The 24,712-nt window shown below is 38.7% G+C and overlaps 1 protein-coding gene across 1 annotated transcript in view; it reads left to right on the forward strand.

Moving 5' to 3' along the window:
* LEKR1 (leucine, glutamate and lysine rich 1) overlaps positions 1-24,712 on the forward strand; it is a 178,627-nt gene that overhangs the window by 16,400 nt on the left and 137,515 nt on the right. The window contains exon 3 of the mRNA XM_064275639.1: positions 8,517-8,731. Within this exon, the coding sequence (XP_064131709.1) occupies positions 8,517-8,731 (215 nt within the window). The remainder of the gene's footprint in view (positions 1-8,516; positions 8,732-24,712) is intronic.

A 24,712-nucleotide genomic window follows, 5' to 3' on the forward strand; every position in this document is an offset into this window, starting at 1 on the left:
ACTAAGAATTTGAAAGAATTATTGCATTTTTGTTGTTGCAGTTTTGCTTATGGGAAATTATTTACGATTTAATGGCATGGAAAACTTTTGTGCAGTGTATTTATTTAACATAGATCACTCAGTGATTCAGGTTGTACTAGGTGTCGTCAGGAGGCTAGCCTTGTGGATGATTACGATTTTATTATCTTCTTACATTATAATGACTGTCATGTTTTGGCTTTCTTTTCTGAACTTCAAGAAGACCTGTTTTATAAAATGCATTGCTTCCCTTATTTTGGCATTTCCCCCATGATTATTAGTGTGGACTAATATTCCAATAGTTTTCACAACTGTGAAGGATATGCTATTTCTGCAAATATGCTCTACCATCAAGGATTCTCTTTAGGAGAAGGACAGGGCACTTTGCCAGGAGCAGGGCAAGAACTGTGATTAATAGTCAAAAGGATAAGGACGAACATACCTTGGAGTAAGCAGTATAATTTTCAGATTGATGAGGATGAACCAAAACTCGAGATGGGAAAAGAGATTGTAAGGAAATACCCATCTGCTCTGAATTAGTTCAGGTCTCTTGACCTGGATGAGTTATATCCTGGGGACTGATACTGCCTCTGAATGGGGTTGCACAGCCAGTCTCGGTGATCGCTGAGGACGTGTAGGGATGCACAAACGCTATTCTGTTTAGAGAATGTCCATAAATTACACACCAGTGAGCTGAATTTCAACCCCAGACAAGATTCTGGAGTGAGGATACACTGAAGAATACAGTAACCCTTGCACCAGTTTTACATTCATCCAGAGCCAGCATGCAGGCCTTGCCATTTCATTGTGGGTAGGGTTACTAGACCCAGGAACTATTGTGGGCATAGAATATGTGGGCTTTATAAAGCCATTTGACAGCTTGTTATAACATCCTAAAAGGCAATATAAATACATACAGGCTGGTTACAAAGAAAATTGGGTGGTTTAAAAACCAGTTGAAGAGTTGTACCTAAAGTGTGCTGAGAAGTGGATTAGTGTCTACCAAGGAGACGTGATACGTTGGGGCGTTCTATGCTCAACTTTGTCATAGTCAGCATTTTTTTTTTTTTCAGTCAGTGAGTTGGTTGGATAAAATGCCTTATAATGATCAAATTTGCAAAGACATAAAGCTTAGAACTTTCTGGATACCAAAGTCAATAACTTTGACTAATGTATATATAAGTACCTTTCTGCACTTAGATCTGAAAACCAATTGCTTACATAACAGAAGTATTGATTGAAAGGAATAAATAGCTCAAGGTGCAAAAGAGAGGATAGTGGAAGAAGATCCCAAAGTCAAGTACGGCAGCCAAATCTCAAGAGGGACTGAAGCAAGGAGCTGGAAGGTCACCATGTATAAGGTGGCGACAGGTTCCACCTTCTCTGTCTTTCTCTCTGGAGCCGCAGTGTCTATGTCTCAGCATCCCTCTGTGCAGTCTTCTCTCTCATTCCAGTAATGTGGCTTATTCTGTACCTTACTCATGACCCTTCGCTTTTAATGGCTGCCACAAGTGGTGACCTAAACGTCCAGATCTGTGACACTTACAGGCCTAGTTGGCTCAGCCCAGCTTAGGGCTTGGTTCTTCTGGGTCCAGTGTCCACTCCTGGCCCCCTAAACAGCCGTAGATAGGATAGATGGGTGGAAGGAGGCCCTAGTCCCATGACCAAACAGAAAATCCAGGGCTGTGGAAGGTGGGTTTTCCAAAAAGGGTACATGGAAAAGAAATGATTGGTATAATGAGACATTATACTGCAGGTTTTTTAAAAAAACATTTATTTTGTTTTTGTTGAGAATCTACTCAGTGAAACATACACTAATTCATCGAGTTCTACATGTACAATTGAGTGACTTTGATTACATTCTTCGAGTTGTGCAACCATTCTCACCCTCCTTTTCTGAGTTGTTCCTCTGCCACTAGCATAAACTCACTGTCCTCTAAGGTTCCTATCTAATCTTTCAAGTTGCTGTTGTCAATTTGGCCCATATAGATAGTTCTTAAAAGAGCGTAATGCTCAAGGCATACAATTTTTTTTTTATTATTAACTCTTTTTTAGCTTCAAGTGAACGTTTACAAATCAAGTCAGTCTGTCACATATAAGTTAATATACATCTTACTCCTTACTCCCACTTGCTCTCGCCCTAATGAGTCAGCCCTTCCAGTCTCTCATTTCGTGAAAACTTTGCCAGCCTCCAACTCTCTCTATCCTCCCATCCCCCCTCCAGACAGGAGATGCCAACACAGTCTCAAGTGTCCACCTGATATAATTAGCTCACTCTTCATCAGCATCTCTCTCCCACCCACTGTCCAGTCCCTTTCATGTCTGATGAATTGTCTTCGGGGATGGTTGCCGTCCTGTGCCAACAGAAGGTTTGGGGACCATGACCGCCGGGATTCCTCTAGTCACAGCCAGACCATTAACTATGGTCTTTTTATGAGAATTTGGGGTCTGCATCCCACTGATCTCCTGCTCCCTCAGGGGTTCTCTATTGTGCTCCCTGTCAGGGCAGTCATCAATTGTGGCCGGGCACCAACTAGTTCTTCTGTTCTCAGGATGATGTCGGTCTCTGGTTCATGTGGCCCTTTCTATCTCTTGGGCTCTTAGTTGTCGTGTGACCTTGGTGTTCTTCATTCTCCTTTGCTCCAGGTGGGTTGAGACCAATTGATGCATCTTAGATGGCCACTTGTAAGCATTTAAGACCCCAGACGCCACATTTCAAAGTGGAATGCAGAATGTTTTCATAATAGAATTATTTTGCCAATTGGCTTAGAAGTCCCCTTAAACCATGGTTCCCAAACCCCCGCCCTTGCTCCGCTGACCTTTGAAGTATTCAGTTTATCCCGGAAACTTTTTTGCTTTTGGTCCAGTCCAGTCCAGTTGAGCTGACCTTCCGTGTATTGAGTGTTGTCCTTCCCTTCACCTAAAGCAGTTCTTATATGCTAATTAATCAGTAAAAAACCCTCTCCCTCCCTCCCTCCCCGCCTCGTAACCACAAAAGTATGTGTTCTTCTCAGTTTATACTATTTCTCAAGATCTTATAATAGTGGTCTTATACAATATTTGTCCTTTTGCCTCTGACTGATTTCGCTCAGCATAAAGCCTTCCAGGTTCCTCCATGTTTTGAAACGTTTCACAGATTCGTCACTGTTTATCGATGCGTAGTATTCCATGTGTGAATATACCACAATTTATTTACCCATTCATCCGTTGATGGACACCTTGGTTGCTTCCAGCTTTTTGCTATTGTAAACAGAGCTGCGATAAACATGGGTGTGCATATATCTGTTTGTGTGAAGGCTCTTGTTTCTGTAGGGTATATTCCAAGGAGTGGGATTTCTGGGTTGTATGGTAGTTCTATTTCTAACTGTTTAAGATAACGCCAGATAGATTTCCAAAGTGGTTGTACCATTTTACAATCCCACCAGCAGTGTATGAGAGTTCCAATCTCTCCGCAGCCTCTCCAACATTTATTATTTTGTGTTTTTTGGATTAATGCCAGCCTTGTTGGAGTGAGATGGAATCTCATCGTAGTTTTAATCTGCATTTCTCTAATGGCTAATGATCGAGAGCATTTTCTCATGTATCTCTTAGCTGCCTGAATATCTTCTTTAGTGAAATGTGTGTTCATATCCTTTGCCCACTTCTTGATTGGGTTGTTTGTCTTTTTGTGGTTGAGTTTTGACAGAATCATGTAGATTTTAGAGATCAGGCGCTGGTCTGAGATGTCATAGCTGAAAATTCTTTCCCAGTCTGTAGGTGGTCTTTTTACTCTTTTGGTGAAGTCTTTAGATGAGCATAGGTGTTTGATTTTTAGGAGCTCCCAGCTATCTGATTTCTCTTCATCATTTTTGGTAATGTTTTGTATTCTGTTTATGCCTTGTATTAGGGCTCCTAATGTTGTCCCTATTTTTTCTTCCATGATCTTTATCATTTTAGTCTTTATGTTTAGGTCTTTGATCCACTTGGAGTTAGTTTTTGTGCTTGGTGTGAGGTATGGGTCCTGTTTCTTTTTTTTGTAAATGGATATCCAGTTATGCCAGCACCATTTGTTAAAAAGACTATCTTCTCCCCAATTAACTGACACTGGGCCTTTGTCAAATATCAGCTGCTCATATGTGGATGGATTTATATCTGGGTTCTCAGTTCTCTTCCACTGGTCTATGTGTCTGTTGTTGTACCAGTACCAGGCTGTTTTGACTACTGTGGCTGTATAATAGGTTCTGAAATCAGGTAGAGTGAGGCCTCCCACTTTCTTCTTCTTTTTCAGTAATGCTTTGCTTATCCGAGGCTTCTTTCCCTTCCATATGAAATTGGTGATTTGTTTCTCTATCACCTTAAAAAATGACATTGGAATTTGGGTCAGAAGTGCATTGTATGTATAGATGGCTTTTGGTAGAGTAGACATTTTTCCTATGTTAAGTCTTCCTATCCATGAGCAAGGTATGTTTTTCCACTTAAGTATGTCCTTTTGAATTTCTTGTAGTAGAGCTTTGTAGTTTTCTTTGTATAGGTCTTTTACATCCTTGGTAAGATTTATTCCTAAGTATTTTATCTTCTTGGGGGCTACTGTGAATGGTATTGATTTGGTTATTTCCTCTTCGATGTTCTTTTTGTTGAGGTAGAGGAATCCAAGTGATTTTTGTATGTTTATCTTATAACCTGAGACTCTGCCAAACTCTTCTATTAGTTTCGGTAGTTTTCTGGAGGATTCCTTAGGGTTTTCTGTGTATAAGATCATGTCATCTGCAAATATAGATAATTTTACTTCCTCCTTGCCAATCTGGATGCCCTTTATTTCTTTGTCTAGCCTAATTGCCCTGGCTAGGACTTCTAGCACGATGTTGAATAAGAGCGGTGATAAAGGGCATCCTTGTCTGGTTCCCGTTCTCAAGGGAAATGCTTTCAGGTTCTCTCCATTTAGAATGATGTTGGCTGTTGGCTTTGCATAGATGCCGTTTATTATGTTGAGGAATTTTCCTTCAATTCCTATTTTGGTGAGAGTTTTTATCATAAATCGGTGTTGGACTTTGTCAAATGCCTTTTCTGCATCAATTGATAAGATCATGTGGTTTTTGTCTTTTGTTTTATTTATGTGGTGGATTACATTAATGGTTTTTCTGATATTAAACCAGCCTTGCATACCTGGTATAAATCCCACTTGATCGTGGTGAATTATTTTTTTTGATATGTTGTTGAATTCTATTGGCTAGAATTTTGTTGAGGATTTTTGCATCTATGTTCATGAGGGATATAGGTCTGTAATTTTCTTTTTTTTGTAATGTCTTTACCTGGTTTTGGTATCAGGGAGATGGTGGCTTCATAGAATGAGTTGGGTAGTATTCCATCATTTTCTACGGTTTGAAATACCTTTAGTAGTAGTGGCGTTAACTCTTCTCTGAAAGTTTGGTAGAACTCTGCAGTGAAGCCGTCCGGGCCAGGGCTTTTTTTTGTTGGAAGTTTTTTGATTACCATTTCAATCTCTTTTTTTGTTATGGGTCTATTTAGTTGTTCTACTTCTGAATGTGTTAGTTTAGGTAGGTAGTGTTTTTCCAGGAATTCATCCATTTCTTCTAGGTTTGCAAATTCGTTAGAGTACAATTTTTTGTAGTAATCTGATATGATTCTTTTAATTTCAGTTGGGTCTGTTGTGATGTGGCCCTTCTCGTTTCTTATTGGGGTTATTTGTTTCCTTTCCTATATTTCTTTAGTCAGTCTAGCCAATGGTTAATCAATTTTGTTAATTTTTTCAAAGAACCAGCTTTTGGCTTTGTTAATTCTTTCAATTGTTTTTCTGTTCTCTAATTCCTTTAGTTCAGCTCTAATTTTTATTATTTGTTTTCTTCTGGTGCCTGATGGATTCTTTTGTTGCTCACTTTCTATTTGTTCAAGTTGTAGGGACAGTTCTCTGATTTTGGCTCTTTCTTCTTTTTGTATGTGTGCATTTATCGATATAAATTGGCCGCTGAGCACTGCTTTTGCTGTGTCCCAGAGGTTTTGATAGGAAGTATTTTCATTCTCGTTGCATTCTATGAATTTCCTTATTCCCTCCTTGATGTCTTCTATAACTCAGTCTTTTTTCAGGAGGGTATTGTTCATTTTCCAAGTATTTGATTTCTTTTCCCTAGTTTTTCTGTTACTGATTTCTAGTTTTATTGCTCAAGGCATACAATTTTTATTAAGCTAAACTACTGTTTGGTTTTAAGAAGACTTCAGGGGATATTTTTGGTTTAAGGTTTAAGATTATCTTAGGGCAGTAATTTCAGGGGTTCATCCAGCCTCCATTTCTCCAGAAAGTCTGAATTCCATGAGAATTTGAAATTCCGATCTGCATTTTCCCCCTTTTGATCAGGTATACTGCAGGTTTTACACCAGAGAATCTTTTTTTAATAGGGGCTTTATTCATCACAGAGACCAGTCAGAGTGTGTGATAGAGCTGTGATTTAAATCGTAGTGGGTGATATTTCATATTCAGAATGAGGAAAGCTTGAGTCCACTTGTTCTGTTTTAATGAGCCCACACTGAAGCATTCAGTTCTGGGCACCATTAGAGAACACTGGAACAAGTTCCAAGAAGATCACTCAGAATGAGGAGGACATTCAAAACACGTCATATGGGAAAGAGCCGAAGGAATTCAAAGCATTGACCGGAAAAGGGAAGACATGGAGTGTTCCCCATAGCTGTTTTCAAATATTAGAAAGACCTTTGTCTGCAGTAAGGCTGGAGTTGTTCCACGTGGCTACTAGGCAGACTAGGTAGGACCAGTGAGACAGATTTTAAGGTCAGGATGAGAATGAGCTTCCAAAACGTCAAAGCTGCCAGGAGATACTAGGCTGTTTTAGAAAATAGTTCCCCGTCCTTGGGAATGTTGAAACAGAGGCTGGATAACGATTTACCTAGTTTGGATTAAATCCAAAAAACACACCCAGAGTGTGAACCAGATTATGATTTATTTCAAACCTGATGTGTTATAAATCTATCGAATTTGGTGTCCATTGCAGCCAGATGATTTGTTATTCGTTTGTTCCTGCTGACTTTTGACAGGTAGATGAAGCCGCACCCCTCTTGGTCGCAGGAGCGGTTTCTGTGGTTTTAAGGGTGGTTGCCTTCAGAGTGAGGACTCCTCAAATAACCCAAGTGTTGCTTTCAGTGCGGTGCCCTAGTGCAAATATTTAGGGAAGCAGCTTATTATCCTCGGGAAAAGCAAAACAAGCAGAGGCTGCTTGAGGAATATTTATGCTTGAGACAGAAAAAATAACCAACTCTCTCCTGACTTTGTTGGAATCCCATTTTTATTGCCCCTATGCTGTCCAGAGTCATAAGAATGTTTTATCTGAAGGAAGTAAAAGGGGTTTAGCTGCAATACACTGGTAAAACCAAACCAAACCCAGTGCCGTCGAGTCAATTCCAACTCATAGCAACCCTATAGGACAGAGTAGAACTGCCCCACAGAGTTTTCAAGGAGTGCCTGGCGGATTCAAACTGCCGACCCTCTGGTTAGCAGCTATAGCACTTAACCACTGGGCCACCAGGGTTTCCTTGGTAAATACAAATGGTTACAGGCCTAGGTTTTAAATAGACCTGGGTTTTAATTTCAAATTATTCACATATCAGCTAGTTATAACTACAGTAGCCTGAATTATCTCATCTGTAAAATGGGTATAACCATGCCTAACCAAAAACCCCAAAACTAAACCCATTGCCATCAAGTTGATTCTGAGTCATTGCAGCCCTATAGGACAGAGTAGACCTGCCCCACAGGGTTTCCAAGGCTGTAAATCTTTGCACAAGCTGACTGACTGCCACATCTTTCTCCCGTGAAAGGTCTGTTGAGTTCAAACCACCAACCTTCTTGAGTTAAGGGGTGCTTTAGCCACTGCCACCGGCCTTGTCTAACCGTGCCTGCCCGATGGGAAAAGAACTGACTTAGGGAGAAGAGATTAGGTTCAAAGTGTTTTTTCCTATTTGAAGTTTTATGACAGAATGTTAAATTCTGTAAGAAGCATAAAATGTTAAAACTGAACATGAACTTAGAGTTTATTTGGCCCAATGCCCTAATTTTACAAATGAGGAAAATAAGATCTGAAAAAGCCAGAAACACAGAGCAGTTGGCAGCTAAGGCCAGTGATTTCTTCCCCCTTTATGAAAAACTTATTTTAAAACAAGAAAGTGCTCGTAGAAATATAAAGATGTTTTCATCATTTTTAGTTTTATTTTATGAAGAATATTTCAAGAGTAGATCTTTCTTAGAGATGCCGTGGAAAAATACTTACCACGAAAGGTCCTTTTCTAATTCCAAGATTTTGCATCAGATTGAATATCATGTCAGTTTTTAAAATTTTATCCAGATGTAGGCAGTGTAGTAATTTACTGCTCCGTGGCATAGTACAGTATATATTTATTGCATTTGGCCAGCGTGGTTTCAATAACATCTTCAGTTGAACTGTATTTTTCAGAATTTAAAAGAAATCATTTCAGTAAATGTATGTTCTGTTTTCTAGATGCCTTCTGAGGAAAAAGTTTGTAAGTACTGTGGAGTCAGCTATCTAATTCTTCATGAGTTTAAGGCTATGGAAGAAAAAGTGAAAGCAATGGAAAAAGACATGAAATTTTATCAAGGGAGCGTAGACCGTGAAAAGAGACTTCAAGAAAAGCTACAGTCTCTCAGCCAAGATCTTCAGCAGTACAGAACTGACAATGAATCCAAAACGCAAAGGTTGGAATGTGTTATTCATTTGTATTATTTATTTAGTTTGGAAGAAAAGGACAGAAAATAAATAGGCTTTGAGTGTTTTTCTAGAATTTCCCTAGATTAAGTATAATTTATACTTTAATACATTTGAATTTTTTATGAATTATATTAACAGTTACGAATTATAATTATTAATTATAGTTTGAAGCATTCCTTTGAGGCATATGTTTACTATCGGAACAATTGGCAACCAGTTAATTCAGTAACTATAAGTTGAGAAAGATCAAGTTTTTTTCCCTAGATACATATCTTACTTTTTTTCATTAGGAAAATTTGTCTATCAAAAATCAGGTGAATTTTGGTAGTTTTTGATACCTAACATTTGTTTTTCAGAGGTTTTGAGTTTTTAGATTTATAGGATAAGGTTTTCATGTTTTGAAAAAGATGCCAAAGCATAAAAATTGGTACATAATTCTAGATAATTGAAATTGGAGTAAAATTAAATAAGGAATAGGTTCCTAAGACTGTAGAATCTAACCAGCAATTTAACCTGCCCAAAGACACTGTAAAGAGCTTATCCAAACACTTCAACAGGAGGATTTTTGTTGGTGTTTTTATGGCAGTTCTTTTTTCCTACGAATGACAATTTCTCAATTTAAAATACTGACAGCTGATGTTAGTAAACTTTGAGTTCATGAATTTAATGAATATTACATGTATGTAGACATTTTTAAAATCCCCTAGAATTAAATATTTTATTAAATTTTACTACCCTGATGGCATAGTGGTTAAGTGCTACAGCTGCCAACCAAGGGGTCGGCAGTTCAAATCTGCCAGGCGCTCCTTGGAAACTATGGGGCGGCTCTACTCTGTCCTATAGGGTCACTATGAGTCGGAATCGACACGACGGCACTGGGTTTTTTTGGGGGGTTTTTATATAAAAGTGTACAATTATGCCGGTTGAATCAGATATTTCTTAGACCTTACCTGGAAATTTATTTGTTACAACTCCTTTAATTTAAAATTTGAATTCTAAAATATTTTATAATATTCGAGTGGAAAAATTAAAAGAAGGATGCAATTATTTAATTTAGCTGGGTTTTGCCATCAGTGATTCTTTTGTTTTGTGTTATTCACACTCTAATTAAAAAAAAAAATTATTATACAAGTAATACATAAACAGATGCAATAGAAATTTAGGCCAAAAAGAAGTATTCGAATAAAAGGCAAGAAAGCTCCTTTTACCCTGCCCATTGCTGCCTTCTTACCTGAGGTAAAACCGCTTTCAATGGTTTGGTGTATATCTTTCTCGATCTTTGCTTGTGTTTTTACCTTTATTATATATTTCTTCAATATATGCAATGTATTATATATAAACCATGTAGTTTTATGTATTTTATCTTTTAATATACTAGTTTTTATAATTTATTGTTGTGAATATACACAGCAGAATGTAGAACACTTCAACAGTTTCTGCATGTGCAATTCAGTGACATTGATAACATTCTTTGAGTTGTGTGACCATTCTCACCCTCCTTCTCCGTGTTCCTCCCCCGATAACAGCTGATCAGTTTTTAAACATAAATGATATATAATATATGAAATATATTGCAATGTGACTGGCTTTTGCCAGGTAACTGTATGTATTGGAAATTGTTCCATGTCAATGTATGTAGATCCACCTTGTTCTAAATTGCTGCATTTTCCCTACTAAGATTAAGCCATAATTTACTTAACTGTGTCTTTTTTGATCAACATTTAGTTTATTTCCAATTATAATTATTCCATTTATGGCTGTTGTTAGCCACAGAGTCTGCCCCTGACTCAAGGTGACCCCATGCACGATGAAGCTCAGCGCTGTCTGGTCCTGCATCACCCAGTGATCGGTTGCAATCATACCATTGTGATTCCTAGGGTTTTCACTGGCCGATTTTCAGAAGTAGATCACCAGGCCTCTTTTCTTAGTCCATCTTAGGCTAGAAGCTCCACTGAAACCTGTTCAGTGTCATGGCAACACACAAACTACTACAGGCAAGTGGGTGGTGGCTGTGCATGAGGCACACTGACTGGGAATCAAACCTGGGTCTCCCGCTCGGAAGGCGAGAGTAGTACCACTGAGCTACCAATGTCCCTCTTACTGTTAACATACAGCATTTGCATTTCTATTCTTGCGTACATATATTTTGCCATAGGATCAATTCCTAGAAGCGCAATTGCCGGAAGAAAGCAAATACCAGTTTAACATTTTGATGGGTATTATACCAAATTGCACTTTAAGAGAATAGCATTAATTTATATTAATTAGTTGTTTAATCAGGTCTTCATAAACTTTTTGGCCAATAGTTTATGAAGTAGCCATTTTCCTACATCTTGTTAATATTAGAGTCTTAATTTTTCTCAGTCTCTTGAATGAAAAAATGTTGCCTCATTATTTTAATTTGTGTTTCTTTTTTGCTAGTGAGGCTGAACAGTTTTTCATGTGTTTATTAGCCATTTATACTTCCTCCTCTATTAATTGCCTGTGCACATATATTGCCCAGTTTTCTAGTGGATTATTGGTTTATGTTTTACTGTTTTATAGGAGTTTCTCATGGTTGCTTGTCTTTTTACTTTGTTGTATATTTTGTGGTATTGATTCTTTTTTTTTAAATATTCTCCTATACCAAACTGGTCAATTAGTTCTCTTAATTGCAAACAAAAAAAATTTATTCTGCTTAAAACTAAGCTACACACAAAAAAGAATTTATTGGAAGCGCATGAGGTGTTAGCTCATTGAATGAAAGGAAAACTTTAAGTATCCTGGTCTGGGAAATAAAGAGCAAACCACTCGTTCAGGAATCTGGGAAGTCTTTCTGGGAGACTGTTTCCATCCTTAAGTCATTCCTTCAAGATTAGAATCCCGAGAGAGTCTCCTTGTTTTTATTTGGATTACGTGACACCTCCCCCTTAGGTAGCGGAAGGCAGGCTCTAAGGTGTCACACGATACAGGAAGGGGCATTCGCCAAAGGGAAGTTAGCTTACGGTGTCAGAAGGGGCATAGATTCAGGCAAGTAGAACCTGCGGGTATTTACTACAGCTGTGGTCGTTCTGTTGTTTTAGAGTTAGTTTTTTAATCTATTTGGAATTTGTGTATATAATGTGTACAAAAAAAATTTTTTTTGTATATGATTTCGGATTTGTTTTCCAAGCGTATGGCATGTCGTCTAATGTCATGCATTAAATCCTTCATCCTTTCTGCCCTGATCTGAAATGCCACCTATTAATTTCTATTTTAGCCCATTAGTAGAATCTTTCTGTTATGCCATGGGTCTGTGAGCCATCACTGGAGCAGTATCCTGTTTTCACTATTTTAGCTTTATAATGCATTTATTTTTTAAGCCTTTTGTTTTGTTTTTCAGGTTTTTCTCTTTTGACTGAACTTTCGAATCAGCTTGTCAGATTCTGTAAAACATTCAATTCTGATTTAGATTGGAAATACATTTACTTTCTAGATTAATGTGACATCTTGAGATTTGACATCTTTATTATGTTGAGCCTGGAACATGTGTATGTCTCTTTTCGTTTAGTCAGGTCTTCATTAAATCTCTTACTAATGTTTTATAATTTTCTTACATATTCTGTATTAGTTTAATTTCTAGGTATAATTTCTGTTGCTACTGGGAATGGGATGTTTTTCCTTAGCGGATTTTCTAATTTTTCAAAATGCTATTGATTTTATATGCTGAGCTTGTATCTGGCTCTTTTATGGAATTCCTTTATTTGTTGTATTTGGTTTTTAGTTGATTTTCTTGCACACACACACACACACGCAAACGTAAACAGTGACTTTAATTTTTTTATTTCTAATTGTTATAGCTTAGGTTGGCCTGGGCCTTCACAACCATGTTAAACAGTCAAGTGGTGGAGTGCCTCCTTGTCTTGTCTCTGATTTCATGTGAACCTGGAAGATATGTTTCTTCATTAAATAGGATGTTATAGATTTCCTAAAGATATCCTTCATCAATTTAAGAATTCTTTTATTTCTAGCTTCTTAAGATTTAATTTTTAATTAGGAAAGGTTATTGAGTTGTTAGTAAATGCTTTTCCATCTCCTGTTGACATGATCGTATGATTTTTCCATTAGTGTGGTAAATCATACTGATAGGTTTTCTGGTAGGAAGCTATGCCTGTGGTTTTGGTATAAAGCCGTTTTTGATCATGGTATGTATTCCAGAGTTCCCTAAATTTTGTTTGTTTGCCTTCAAAATTTTTGCCACAGTTATGGGCACTCTGTGGAGCCCTGGTGGCGCAGTGGTTAAGTGCTATGGCTGCTAATGGAAAGGTCAGCAGTTTGAATCCACCAGGCGCTCCTTGGAAACTCTATGGGGCAGTTCTACTCTGTCCTACAGGGTCTCTATGACTCGGAATCAACTTGACAGCAACAGGTTTGGCTTTTTGGTATGAGCACTCTGTACTATTTTCCTTTAAATACTCATTTTCTTGCTGTTGTTAGTTGCTGTCGAGTTGATTTCGACTCCTGGTGACCCCATACGTGCAGAGTAGAACTTCTCCCAAGGGTTTTCAAGGCTGTGACCTTTTGGAAGCAAATCACCAGGCCTGTCTTCTGAAGTGCCTCTGGATGGTTTCGAACCGCCAACCTTTCAGCTAGTAATCGAGCGCTTAACTATCCGCACCACCCAGGGACTCCAAAAACTCCTTTAAATATGTTTAATTAAAGAAAACTTTCTCTGAGTATAAAAACCAAAAAACAAACCTATTGCCGTTAAGTCGATTCCGACTCATAGCGACTGTATAGGACAGAGTAGAACTGCCCCATAGAGTTTCCAAGGAGCGCCTGGTGGATTCAAACTGCTAACCTTTTGGTCAGCAGCTGTAGCACTTAACCACCATGCCACCAGGGTTTCCTCTCTGAGCATAATAAGTGAGAAAACATTATCACTTACCATAAATACCAAACCAAAAAAACCAAACTCGTTGCTGTCAAGTTGATCCTAAGTCACAGTGACACTATAGGACAGAATAGAACTGCCCCACAGGGCTTCCAAGGAGTGCCTGGTGAATTTGAACTGCTGACCTTCAGCAGCCTGAGCTCTTAACGCTGTGCCATCAGGGTACGATGTAAAAATAAGTATATAATTATTAAAATATGTGGAACACTTCATGAGGATGATCATTTTTCTAATACAGTGCTGGATTAATTTGCTAATATTTTTAAATAGATTTTTGCATCTTTGTTCACAGGTAAGGTTGGCCTCTGGCTTTCTTTCTTTCTTTTTTTCCTTCTTTATGGTGCCTGGCTCACACCAGCCTCTTAAAATAAGTGAAGAGGGCTTCCAAACTTTATGTGCACCAGACATTTTAAATAACACATGAGTTGCCTGTTCCTTGCAGGTTTGGTAGATTTTCCTCATGAAAATAAATATATCTTTTGGGGGCAGGGGGAGGAAGGGGTAGTAAAACTTTGTTGACACATTCATTATGTTTCCCCTATAATTATTTGTTTATTTATGGTTTTTACTTCTTCTTGAGTCAATTTTGGAAATTAATGTTTTCTTAGAAAACCAAGCATTTCATTTGGCCTTTTAATTTCTTGGCATTTAATAATATGGAGTATTCTTTTATTTAAAAGATTTTCTCTGAAGTGATTATTTGTGTTTGACTAAAAATGAGATAAAAAAATTTTTTTTTTCCCTAGAGAAATAAACAGGTTGGTCTATTTTATTGGCCTTGGGAGACCAGATTTTGGTTTAATTGACCAACCTGTTTCTTTCCTGTGTAATTATTTTCTGCTTTTATTTTATTTATTATCTTGTCTTTAATTTCTAGTTCTCTGACTAGCTACTTGAGTTGAAGTCTTTGTTAATTTATTTTCAGTTTCTTTTTCTAATAAGTACACTTAAAGCTATCAAGTTTCCCTTTAGCGACAGGGTTTGGCAACAACAAACCTTATGATAACAGTGTCTTATCTTCACTTATTTCTAAATAAGGTGAAAGTTCAATTTTTGTTTCCTTTTCCATCTAAGAAATGTTTGAAAGAATGTTTTTAATTTTTTAAATGGATAGATTTTTTTGGCTGTCCCTTCATTGTTTATGTCTATTTTTATTCCATTGTGGACATAGAATGTGACCTATCTTGGGGAACTTGTTGAGAGTTTAATAAACAGTGAATTTTTGGAGCTATTCCATAGCTGCTTGGAAAGGATGCATATTCTCTGTTTTTTGGATACAACTTTTTAATAAGTCTATTAAATTTAATTGGTAAATGTGCTATTCAGATCCTACGTATTTTAACTTATTTTTTGTCTGTTTCATTTGGCAAGTTATACGAGTCTATTAAAGTCTTCCAAAATGAATGTAGATTTGCCGGTTTCTATTTTTTTACCTATTTCAAAGTTAATTTCATGGGGTAAATAAGACCTGTTTTTTTGGATGACATACGTTTTGTTAATATAGAGTATTCTTGATACATTTAAGTTTTTCTAACATTTGATTTTTTTAATGCTATTTTGTGTCTTTACACTTTAAAAATGCTTTATAGTGACATTTTAAAAAGTGATTAAACATTTTCTTTAAAAAGTTTATTTTTTGCATGTACTGTAAATGTTCATAACTGGGACCACTGACACTCGTGAAACCTGCATCAAAGTATAGATAGTGCAAGAAGGGGAGCAAAAGTAGTGGACAAAGAAAATAAGCAAGATGAGTGCCTAAGACTGAAAAAAGTATTCCTTTGAAATACCCTGTCTCTGGCCTTAACTTCTTAGTTATAATGAGTTAATGTTATTACTCTTGTATTGGTTCCTCTGGTGCTTATCATAGCAGTGATATTGTGGCAGAAATAACTTTTGGAGTCTCTCTAGGACATCTCCCTCAGGGTTCCTTTGGAGAGGACTCCACTTGAGTAGCCTAGGAGATTTTGTGTTCAGAGACATGTTGATACCGCATAGGCAAATATATCATCATTGCAGCTACTAGTGCTCGTTGTTGATTTAAGCTTATTGAAGTTATTGATTTAAGCTTATAATACTCACCAGTGGGCCAATTATACCTTTATTTCATGCTCATGAAGGAAGACGTGGCAATATCCTTCTGTAAAGATTACAGCCTTGGAAACTCTGTGGGGCAGTTCTCCTCTGTCCTATTGGGTCGCTATAAAACTCAACGACAGTGGTTTTTTTTTTTTTGTTTTTAGTGTTCATGGAAGTAGTGTAAGGGTCATACATGTTAAAAATGGTTGGGACAATTGAATTTTGAATAAAGAAGATTTTATACAACAAAGAACTGACATAGAACTATAGTTCTAATAGGGTAGGGCAAGCTTCCTAGGGAAGCTAGGACGCACTTCCTAGGTATGCTTCAGATTGTGGGGGCTTCTCAAAGTCACTTGTCTTTTGAGGTTCTGTTTTGCCCGTTCCAGATCAGGGTGAGAATCTCTGCAGTGAAATGAGAGCTGCTACTGATGTGAGTGTCTGGTCATATGAAAATGGGGGAAAGCAGAAGAAAAAAAAAAAGAGGAGAATACCATTGTATAAAAACCTTTATTGTTTATAAATCGGGCCACTGAAAAATGGCTGTAGTAGATAAATGTAGTAGATACAGGGCCATTAAACAATTTAAACCTTGAAATTCATGTCACACTTTTCCTAATCTACACATATAGATATGAATTCATTATATTGATATTTGTGCCCTTCGTTACTTTAACTTTGAGAAGCCTAAACAAGTTTTATTCACACCACCTAGTTCTATGACCGGCTAATCCTTTTCTTATCTTTTCATTTTTCTCCCACTCCAGCACTAGATTGTGGCCCAGACCACAGCTCTTAGGTATAGTGTACACTCTTTATTCCTTCTCTCCATGGACATGTGCAAATAGTAAACAGAAGTTGACAGATGTTTTTACTATTGGTATAAAAATGTTTACGTGGGTCTCCTTGTTTCTAGATCTGGCAAGGTTATGGGGATTGATATTTATTCAACAACACTGATAGGCCTATGTATACATATATATCTTTTATTACTAGTATAACTTCAAAAGCCCTTCTGTGTACCATTATGATGTTGCTATAGCAACATGGTTACCAACATAAGGTACATTTTTTTTTTCCTGCTTTGTCTTTCTAAAGGAGTCCTTTTCTTCCCCAAGCTTTACGACCAGCAGTGTAGAGTTTCATTCCCAGACATGCATTATTCTTTCTGTTCATCTTTCCACCTTGGATTTATGTTATTCAAAATGAGTTATTTATTATTGTAACAAAATACAATTTTTATTGAGCCAAATCCTAGCGAGAATTTTAAGAATGGGTAAGAAGGGCCGCAGAGTGTGACAGGGAACAACAGCTTCTTAGCTCGATGAGCTTGCTGCTTGACGTCTTTGTGCCTTTGTTTCTTCCTCTGTAAAACGGCAATGGAAACAGCCACGGCACAGGGCTGACATTACACGTTCTTCCGTCCTAGCAAGGGCTCAGCTTTCACTTCCCTCGCCTGCCTTCTCTTTCCTTTCCATGTTTGTTAACTAAGATTAATAGTGTACTTTTTCTTCTCCTGTGGATATCATCACCTTCCCACCCACTTTTGGTGTCCAGATATTGCCTGATACCACAAGGAAGCTCGTAGGTAGGTCTAGGGAATATCCCTATGTCAGCTCCGCCACAACAGTTAATTTCGGCTTAACTGGAGTTTTAAGATACCTGGTCCAACTTCAGTTAGGTTTACTGCTGGTATTTCTGCTCAATGGAGTAGAGATTCTGTTGAAAGCACAATTCTAGAACTTAATTACTGTTTTTATGTATCATATCCTTCTTTTTTCCCAAAAGAATATGAAGTGGTTTAGAAGGACATAATAAAATCAACAGCACAGGGGGAAAAAGGAAAGTTGGTGTTTGGCAAAAAGGAGACACCAGATATGTCAGCCATGAGGGTCAACAGTTAAATCCTGAAGTGAGTTACGATTAAAAAAAAAATAAAAGTTGCCGTTGAGCTGATTCCGACTTATTGCGACCCTACAGGACAGAGTAGAACTGCCTCATAGGGCTTCCAAGGAGCGGCTGGTAGATTCGAACTGCCGACCTTCTGGTTAGCAGCCAAATGCTTAGCTACTCCTATTATATCCATTTTACAGATGGCTAGGGAAAGAAAAAGAGATTAAATAGGATGCTCCCACAGCTGGTTAAGTTCTTTATCTTCCTGTTTTCTGTAATATCATTACTTGGATGAGTTGAAGAAACCACACAAATATTACCAGCCTGGCAGAGTGGAGACATTGTCATGGGGGACCTGTTCTCAAGAGGCAGACCCCTCCAGATCTTGAGCCTTGTCTTGCTGGACCGAAGAAGCCCGGTTATAGAAAAAGCCACCTAGAGGTAGCAAAAGAACTGTTAGGAAAGCTGTCCCTGGAAACAATGAGAAGAACTCAACAAGAAATCTTCACATGCTGCTGACCTCAAAGTAAACTGATGACCTGTGACAATGGAAAAACCCATGTCATCAGCTAGATTGGCTCCACATCTGAAATCTGATTCGTCCATCCCATTCCTTGTTCGCAATCTCCTCATCTTCCAACTCGATCAGCTTCACTGAAGCCTAAAGTCTGTGGTGCTTCCACCCTCTCTCTGTCTCTTCTGCTCTCACTGTCTCTCCCATCCAGTTCAGTTTCCATGGTCCATTATGTCAGCCATTCCCATGACAGTATCTTAAAGTCCTTCGTGTCATTCTCCTTTCATTGTGTCAGCCTGGAAAACCCTGAATTTTCCAGAACTAACCATGCTCTGCACCTGTACCCTAGCTGCCAGCAGCTTGGCGCTACGTGTTATCCCCACATTCTGTGGTATTTTCATGCTCTCTTTCTCTACAAACTCCTCCCTGCTCAGCAGCCTTTCCTCAGGGCTCTTGAAACAGATGAAACTTTGATTCAGTCTGAGGCTCCTCCCTTTGGCTGGTCCCTTAGTGCTCCTTTGCCTTTAGTGCTGGTCGTATCAGATAAATGGAGACTGACTGTCTCCGTTTCCTCACACCCACAGAGCCTTGGTCACTGTAATCTGGCTTCAGTCAACATCATTCAAGAAAATGCTCTCATCCAGGCACCAGTCACTTCCGTGTTATTAAATCTTGAAAAATATGCTAGTTCTTTGTCTCTCTTATTTCTCAGCAGTATTTGGCACAGTATTTTACCCCTGGTGGTGCAGTGGTTAAGCATTCGGCTGCTAACTAAAAAGGTTGGCGGTTCAAATCCACCAGCCGGCCCATGGAAACCCTCTCTCCTACAGTGTCTCTATGAGTCAGAATCAACTCGACAGCAATGGGTTTGGTTTTTTTGGACCCAAAACACTCTCTTCTTTTACTTCCCATGATATACTCTTCTGGTTTTTCTGTAGCCTTTCATGATCTTGTTGCTTCTCAGTAGCCTCTCCTGCCCTCTCCTCTTCTTCAGGCTCTGGAGGTCCAGGGGCCGTTTGGAGCCCTGTCCACAGCCATGCTCTCTTCTCATTCTGCACTGCCTCTCTCCAGGTGACCGCATCCGTTCTCCAGGCTTCAGTTAGCCCCTGTGTGCTGTAGCCCTCTGAATCTCTGCTTCCACTTCAGACCTTTCTCCTGAGCCCCAGACTGCTTTATTCAGCTGTCTTTTTAACACCATCACCTTGCTTTATCACAGGCTTCAGATTCAGCGTGCCCAGAAGTGAACTGGCTGCACTGTTTCTCCACCTGCTGCTCTTAACATTCCCAACTTCAGAAAACGTTAGCGCCATCACTGCCGTGCAGGGTCAAGGCCGTTATGGGAGCGCGGGCTCTGTAGTCGGACCGCCTGGGTTTGAATCCTGGCTCCACCAATTACTAGTGATGTGGACATGGGCAAATTATTTAAGCAGCCTTTGCCTCAGTTTCCTAGTCTATAAAATGAGAGTAATAATACTGCGGTATTATTTTGAGTGTTATGGGGTTGCTGTGAGGTGTATGTATTGTACATTTAATAAAATATATCAATCTATAATTATGATTTTCTTCCATTCTGGTCTGATTATGCCTATTTTATCACCTTCCTCCTGGATGTCTCTCAATCCATAAAGCCACCATCCTAGTCTAGACTCTGGACATCTAGAATAGTCTCCCGACGTAAGCTGTTGGCCCCTGTCGAATCCATTCCTTACTCTGCAGCTGGGTGATTGCGTCAAAATGCCTATCTGATCACTTTACTGTTTTATGTATACCATTTCCAGTTGTCCTTAGAATAACGTCCAAAGTCCTCTTTGTGGTTGGTAAACAAAAACGCATTGCCGTTGAGTCGGTTTGTTGGTAGTTTGTATGATCTAGCCCTTGATTGTCCCTCCAGCCTCACTCTCCTTTTTCCAGTCAGCTTAGACTTTTTTTCAGTTCCTAAAAGGCACCATACTCTCACCCCTGACCCTTTGACTGTGCTGTACCATCTGCCAGGGACTCCTCCCCCTCCCGCCACCTTCAGATTTCAGGTGCTTTGTCAGATCCTCAGGAAGTTATTCCCCTGACCCCCAGTGGGGTTCCCATGGTACTCTTCGTTTTCCCTTTCATAGTGATCTTTATTACTTGCAATTTTTTGTTGAATGGCTGCATTCCTGGCTAGAAGGTAAGCTCAATGAAAATGGGTTTTTTTCTTTGCTTTACTTATCCCCAGCATGTAACACTGTGTCTGGCACGTAGTCCTCCAGAAATATTTGTCGAATTAATTTGTAAACAGATATGAAAAGCCTCTAGTGGCTTCCTGTGTTTGAGGAAATCTTCGCTGTCTGATTCACATAAGCAGAGCTACCCTTTATTCTAGACGCTGAAAACGCCAGACACCCGCCACCCCCGTCTCCCTTGCAATTGAAGGGTGACTTCCTGTGCAGGTTCTGTTGAATGAGATGCAAGTGAAAGTCTACTGAGACATTCCGGGAAATTTTCACCACCCCTCCACTTTGTTGCTTTCTCCTTTTTCTTGCTACTGAAAGGCAGAGGAGAGGCTGGAGGCGGGTCATTCTCACAATAGTGAGGTAACGTGAGGAAGAACATGACATTCTACGAAACACCAAAGGAGCCTGGGGCACTGATGACATCTTGGAGCCCTTGTACCAGTCCTGAAATGCCTCTATCCAGACTTCCTGTTATGTGAGGACAATCAACCATATGGTGAATATATTGTAGTCTGGTTTCTGTTATATATAACCATATACCAACCATGATGCATATACTTACTGCCTACGTTACTTATTTGGTATCTGACTTGTGCTATTTCATGATAGTTGATGTTTGGATGGATGGATGGATGGATGGATGGATGGATGGATGGATGGATGGATGGATGGATGGATGGATGGATGGATGGATAAAAAAAGCAACTGCTAAATTATAAACTGCTGGAGAATAGAGATCATATTTACACTTTTTGTATTCTTCCCCTACTACCACTCTATCCACCCTGAACACTGTCTTACATACAGTAGATACCCAACAAATGTTTATTGGCGGTAATGTTGATCGAAGTTAGAAGAGGGTATTTCATTAGGGAGGTCTCTGAATTACAGGTTTATTTTGGACTCTCAAGACGGAATACCCTAAGAGGGCAGCTTCTGTACTCTCATATCTAAGGAGACTCATAAATATTTGGGTCAACCTGTGGCACATGCCTGGTAATTTAGAAAACCAAGTATCTTTATAAAGGTCAGAATCAAGGCTGTGTCTTTGCAAATGTCTTTCTCGTTGGTGTTAAAAACAAAGCAACCTTTATTAAGTGAAAGGATCCCAAGTAGTATAGTTCTCTGTTGAGATAGCTCATTTTAAGTAAGATGATCATAAAATTTATAGTCCAAATTGGGAACTTTTTGAGAGTGAAAGAGGGTGCTATCAATAATTATACTTAGACAATATGTTTAAACTGGAACTGTCCAGGACTTATGACTAATTAATGGTAAAAAAGTGACTCATTTCTATATGTCAAAAAGTCTATAATTCTGATATAAATTTGAGTTAGTATGAAGCTCTCTGAGGCCATTCTCTTTTCAGTGTATCTGCCCTTGTTTTTTTCCTAGCCAAAATAAACTCCCCACTTCATTTCTTTGCTTGGGTTTAGTTACTCTGACCTTTTAGGACCTTTCTTTTTTCATGATGTTGTATCCACAACGATCTCCTTTTTTCGTATTAAAAAAAAAAAAAACCTGTTGCCGTCGAGTTGATTCCGACTCCTAGTGACCCAATAGGACAGAGTAGAAATGTAGACCTTTCGGTTAGCAGCCAGATGCTTAACCACTGCACCCCCAGGGCGCCTTGATATTGTGTAGCACTCATATTTTTAAACCTACAGTTTAGCAGTCTTGTTTTGTCTTTTAGTGTTTGTTCCTAAGTCTTTCCTCCTTACTGTGTCAAAATCTTTGAGGACAGAAATGGTGATTTATCTTTTCTGATATTACCCATAGGGCTTAGCCCAGTGGTAGCTCATGGTAGGTGTTTGCTAACTTGCTGGGTGATTGAAACGTATGAAATGAATCATAAAGCCAAGATTTTCATATTACTTTTCATCTTGATGTTACTACTACACCTGACATAGGCATGTTTACACGCCTCCTGGAAGGCACTCAAGCTTATGCACTGTACCGCTTTGTAAGCAATTCCCATGTCAAGAAAGGAGAAATGGAAACATTGTATCTCTTGCTGTCATCTCTCTTTCTATTAACAGTCAACACATGTAGGCCCATAGATGGCTCTCTGCCATGAATTTCATCATTTACCCTGGCTTTTAATACTCCTCCTGGCATTTCAGGTCTGTTCTCAGCGGGTGACCTCACTCGTGCTGAATCCTGTAATATTTGTGTACCCAGAAAAATGCTCAGAGACCGTGCAAGAGATTTCTTGCTTTGCCTCTACCTGGTTTCAGATAAATGTCAGTGACATATTGGGAAGTGTATCATTCAAAATATAAAAGATCGAATCGTAGTAATTTCTTCGAGTTCCTATTCTATTTGTATATTAACGGGCATGAATTTTCAGATTGGGTTTTGCCACCTGTATACGATTACTCCTGGGTTTTGTCACTGCTCTCAGAAGAGGAGGGATGCACCTCACCTGTGCCAGCCAGAGGCACCTTGTGGGATGCCTTTGCCTGGGACAGGAAGGAGTGCTGGGCAACGGAGAGAGAAGAAGAGGGGAAAATGATTTCTAAACATTTCCTTGCCTGTATGGGGGTGGGTATGGCAAGGAGGCAAGGAAGAAGGGAATGCATATTTAGATATGGGATTAGCTTTTAGTTAACCAAGGCTCAGAAAAGGAAAACACCTCACTTTGTAATCATTATAAATTTTTGTTGTATCGATAATTATGTAGATGAGCTTTAAAAAAACATTTTTAAGGTTTCTTTTCAAGGACCGTTAGTGTTCAAAAGACTCATACTGTACATAAGATAAAGTGGAAAATTTGTACATTTCTTTTAATAGAGAACATTTTTTTCACAATATCACTTTAGTGAAATAATTGTTTTTCTTTCAGGGAATAAGATTCTGTATTCAGAAGCAGGTGTTCATAAATGTTATGAACTATTATTTAGGTGTTTTATGTGGCCACAAGAATGGTAGCCTTGAATGGTGAATTATTTGCTGAAAAATACTTGAACAATGAATTTACGCATTCTGCTTTATTGGCACATTGAAGACAGTGAGGGGAGCGCAACTAAACGGCAACATTCAGGATGACTTATTTTCTCTGTGATGCTGACAAGAGGCTCAGTGCCATTACTCAGGGTTGCAGTGTCGCAACCGAGAGCAAAAACCTAGAAGCAGGTGTGCAGTCCTGGTAAGGCACTCACGGTCTCTGAGCTTCAGTTTCCTCATCTGGAAAATGGGGGTAATATTATATACTTTACAGTGATATTATGAGAACCCAGTGAGATATCTGTTTGAAGCTCTTAGCTTAGTACTTGGTACATAGTAAGAACTCAGCAATGGTTATTATGATCGTTGTCACTGACGTATCTAACTCCAAAAGTAGATGTTACTGTCCTTTGGGGTCCAGAGAGAGAGAGTGGTTGACAGCTAAATGCAATAAATATATAATTTATTTATAAACCATGAACTATAGTGAAGGGGCTCCAGGAACTCAGAAATGTTGGTAAATCAAACAGGAAGTAAGCAGGATTTTTTTTGTGGGTATGGAAAAGATGTTAATGGACTCGTAACATAAGTACTATTAGATGCTTTTAAATCATATAGTTGATCTAATTTAGAATACTTTTTGTCTCTTTATTAGAAATTAAATATGGGAGACATAATGATTTTGTTAGGGTACTGGGATCAGGGTCATCTCCCTCTCCTTGCTTTTTTTTTTTTTTAAATCCATAGGTAAAGGTTTACATTAACTCATTTATTCATGAAGATTCAGAATTTCCTAATTGTTTCCAGATGGTGTACGTTGAGAAGGACATTTCAATATTCATCTCTGTGTTTTTTATACCATTCTGTTATTATTTTGACAGCCTCAGGAGCGTTGTTCAGCCCATAGCCCACCATTGCCATGCAGATAAAACTGTGATACAATTAACACAATGATATCTATCAGGGAATGCAAAGAATGCCTCCCTTTTCAGTGTATAATTCTGTCGAATATGTGGTTTCAGCTGAAGTCTAATGAATCTACCCCATTGCACATGACTGCATAAAAGCTGGCCAGAGAAGGTGGAATAGGAGAAGTGAGGAGAGATTGGGGTTAGGAAAGGGACAAAAAAGCAAAAGAAGGCAATTGGTCAGCATCAGCACTCTGTTAAGGAGCAAATCTGCACTGGGAGACATGGTAGTACTTACGACCAGTCTCAGCAGCAGAATGTGTTTCAGAATCAAGCTTGCGCCGCAGGTAAAACATTGCCAAGTGCAAGAACCAATGCCAAATCCCAGCACTCTCTCAGTGAGCCCTACGTAGCCCTGTGATTTAAGTTTTTCTTATCCTTTGCTTTTGCAAAATAAATGATTTTGTGAAATGAAGTTAATGGTTTTCTTCTGATATTTAGCCAGATTT

Source organism: Loxodonta africana, chromosome 23 (genome assembly GCF_030014295.1).
Source record: "Loxodonta africana isolate mLoxAfr1 chromosome 23, mLoxAfr1.hap2, whole genome shotgun sequence".
Classification (NCBI taxonomy): Eukaryota; Metazoa; Chordata; class Mammalia; order Proboscidea; family Elephantidae; genus Loxodonta; species Loxodonta africana.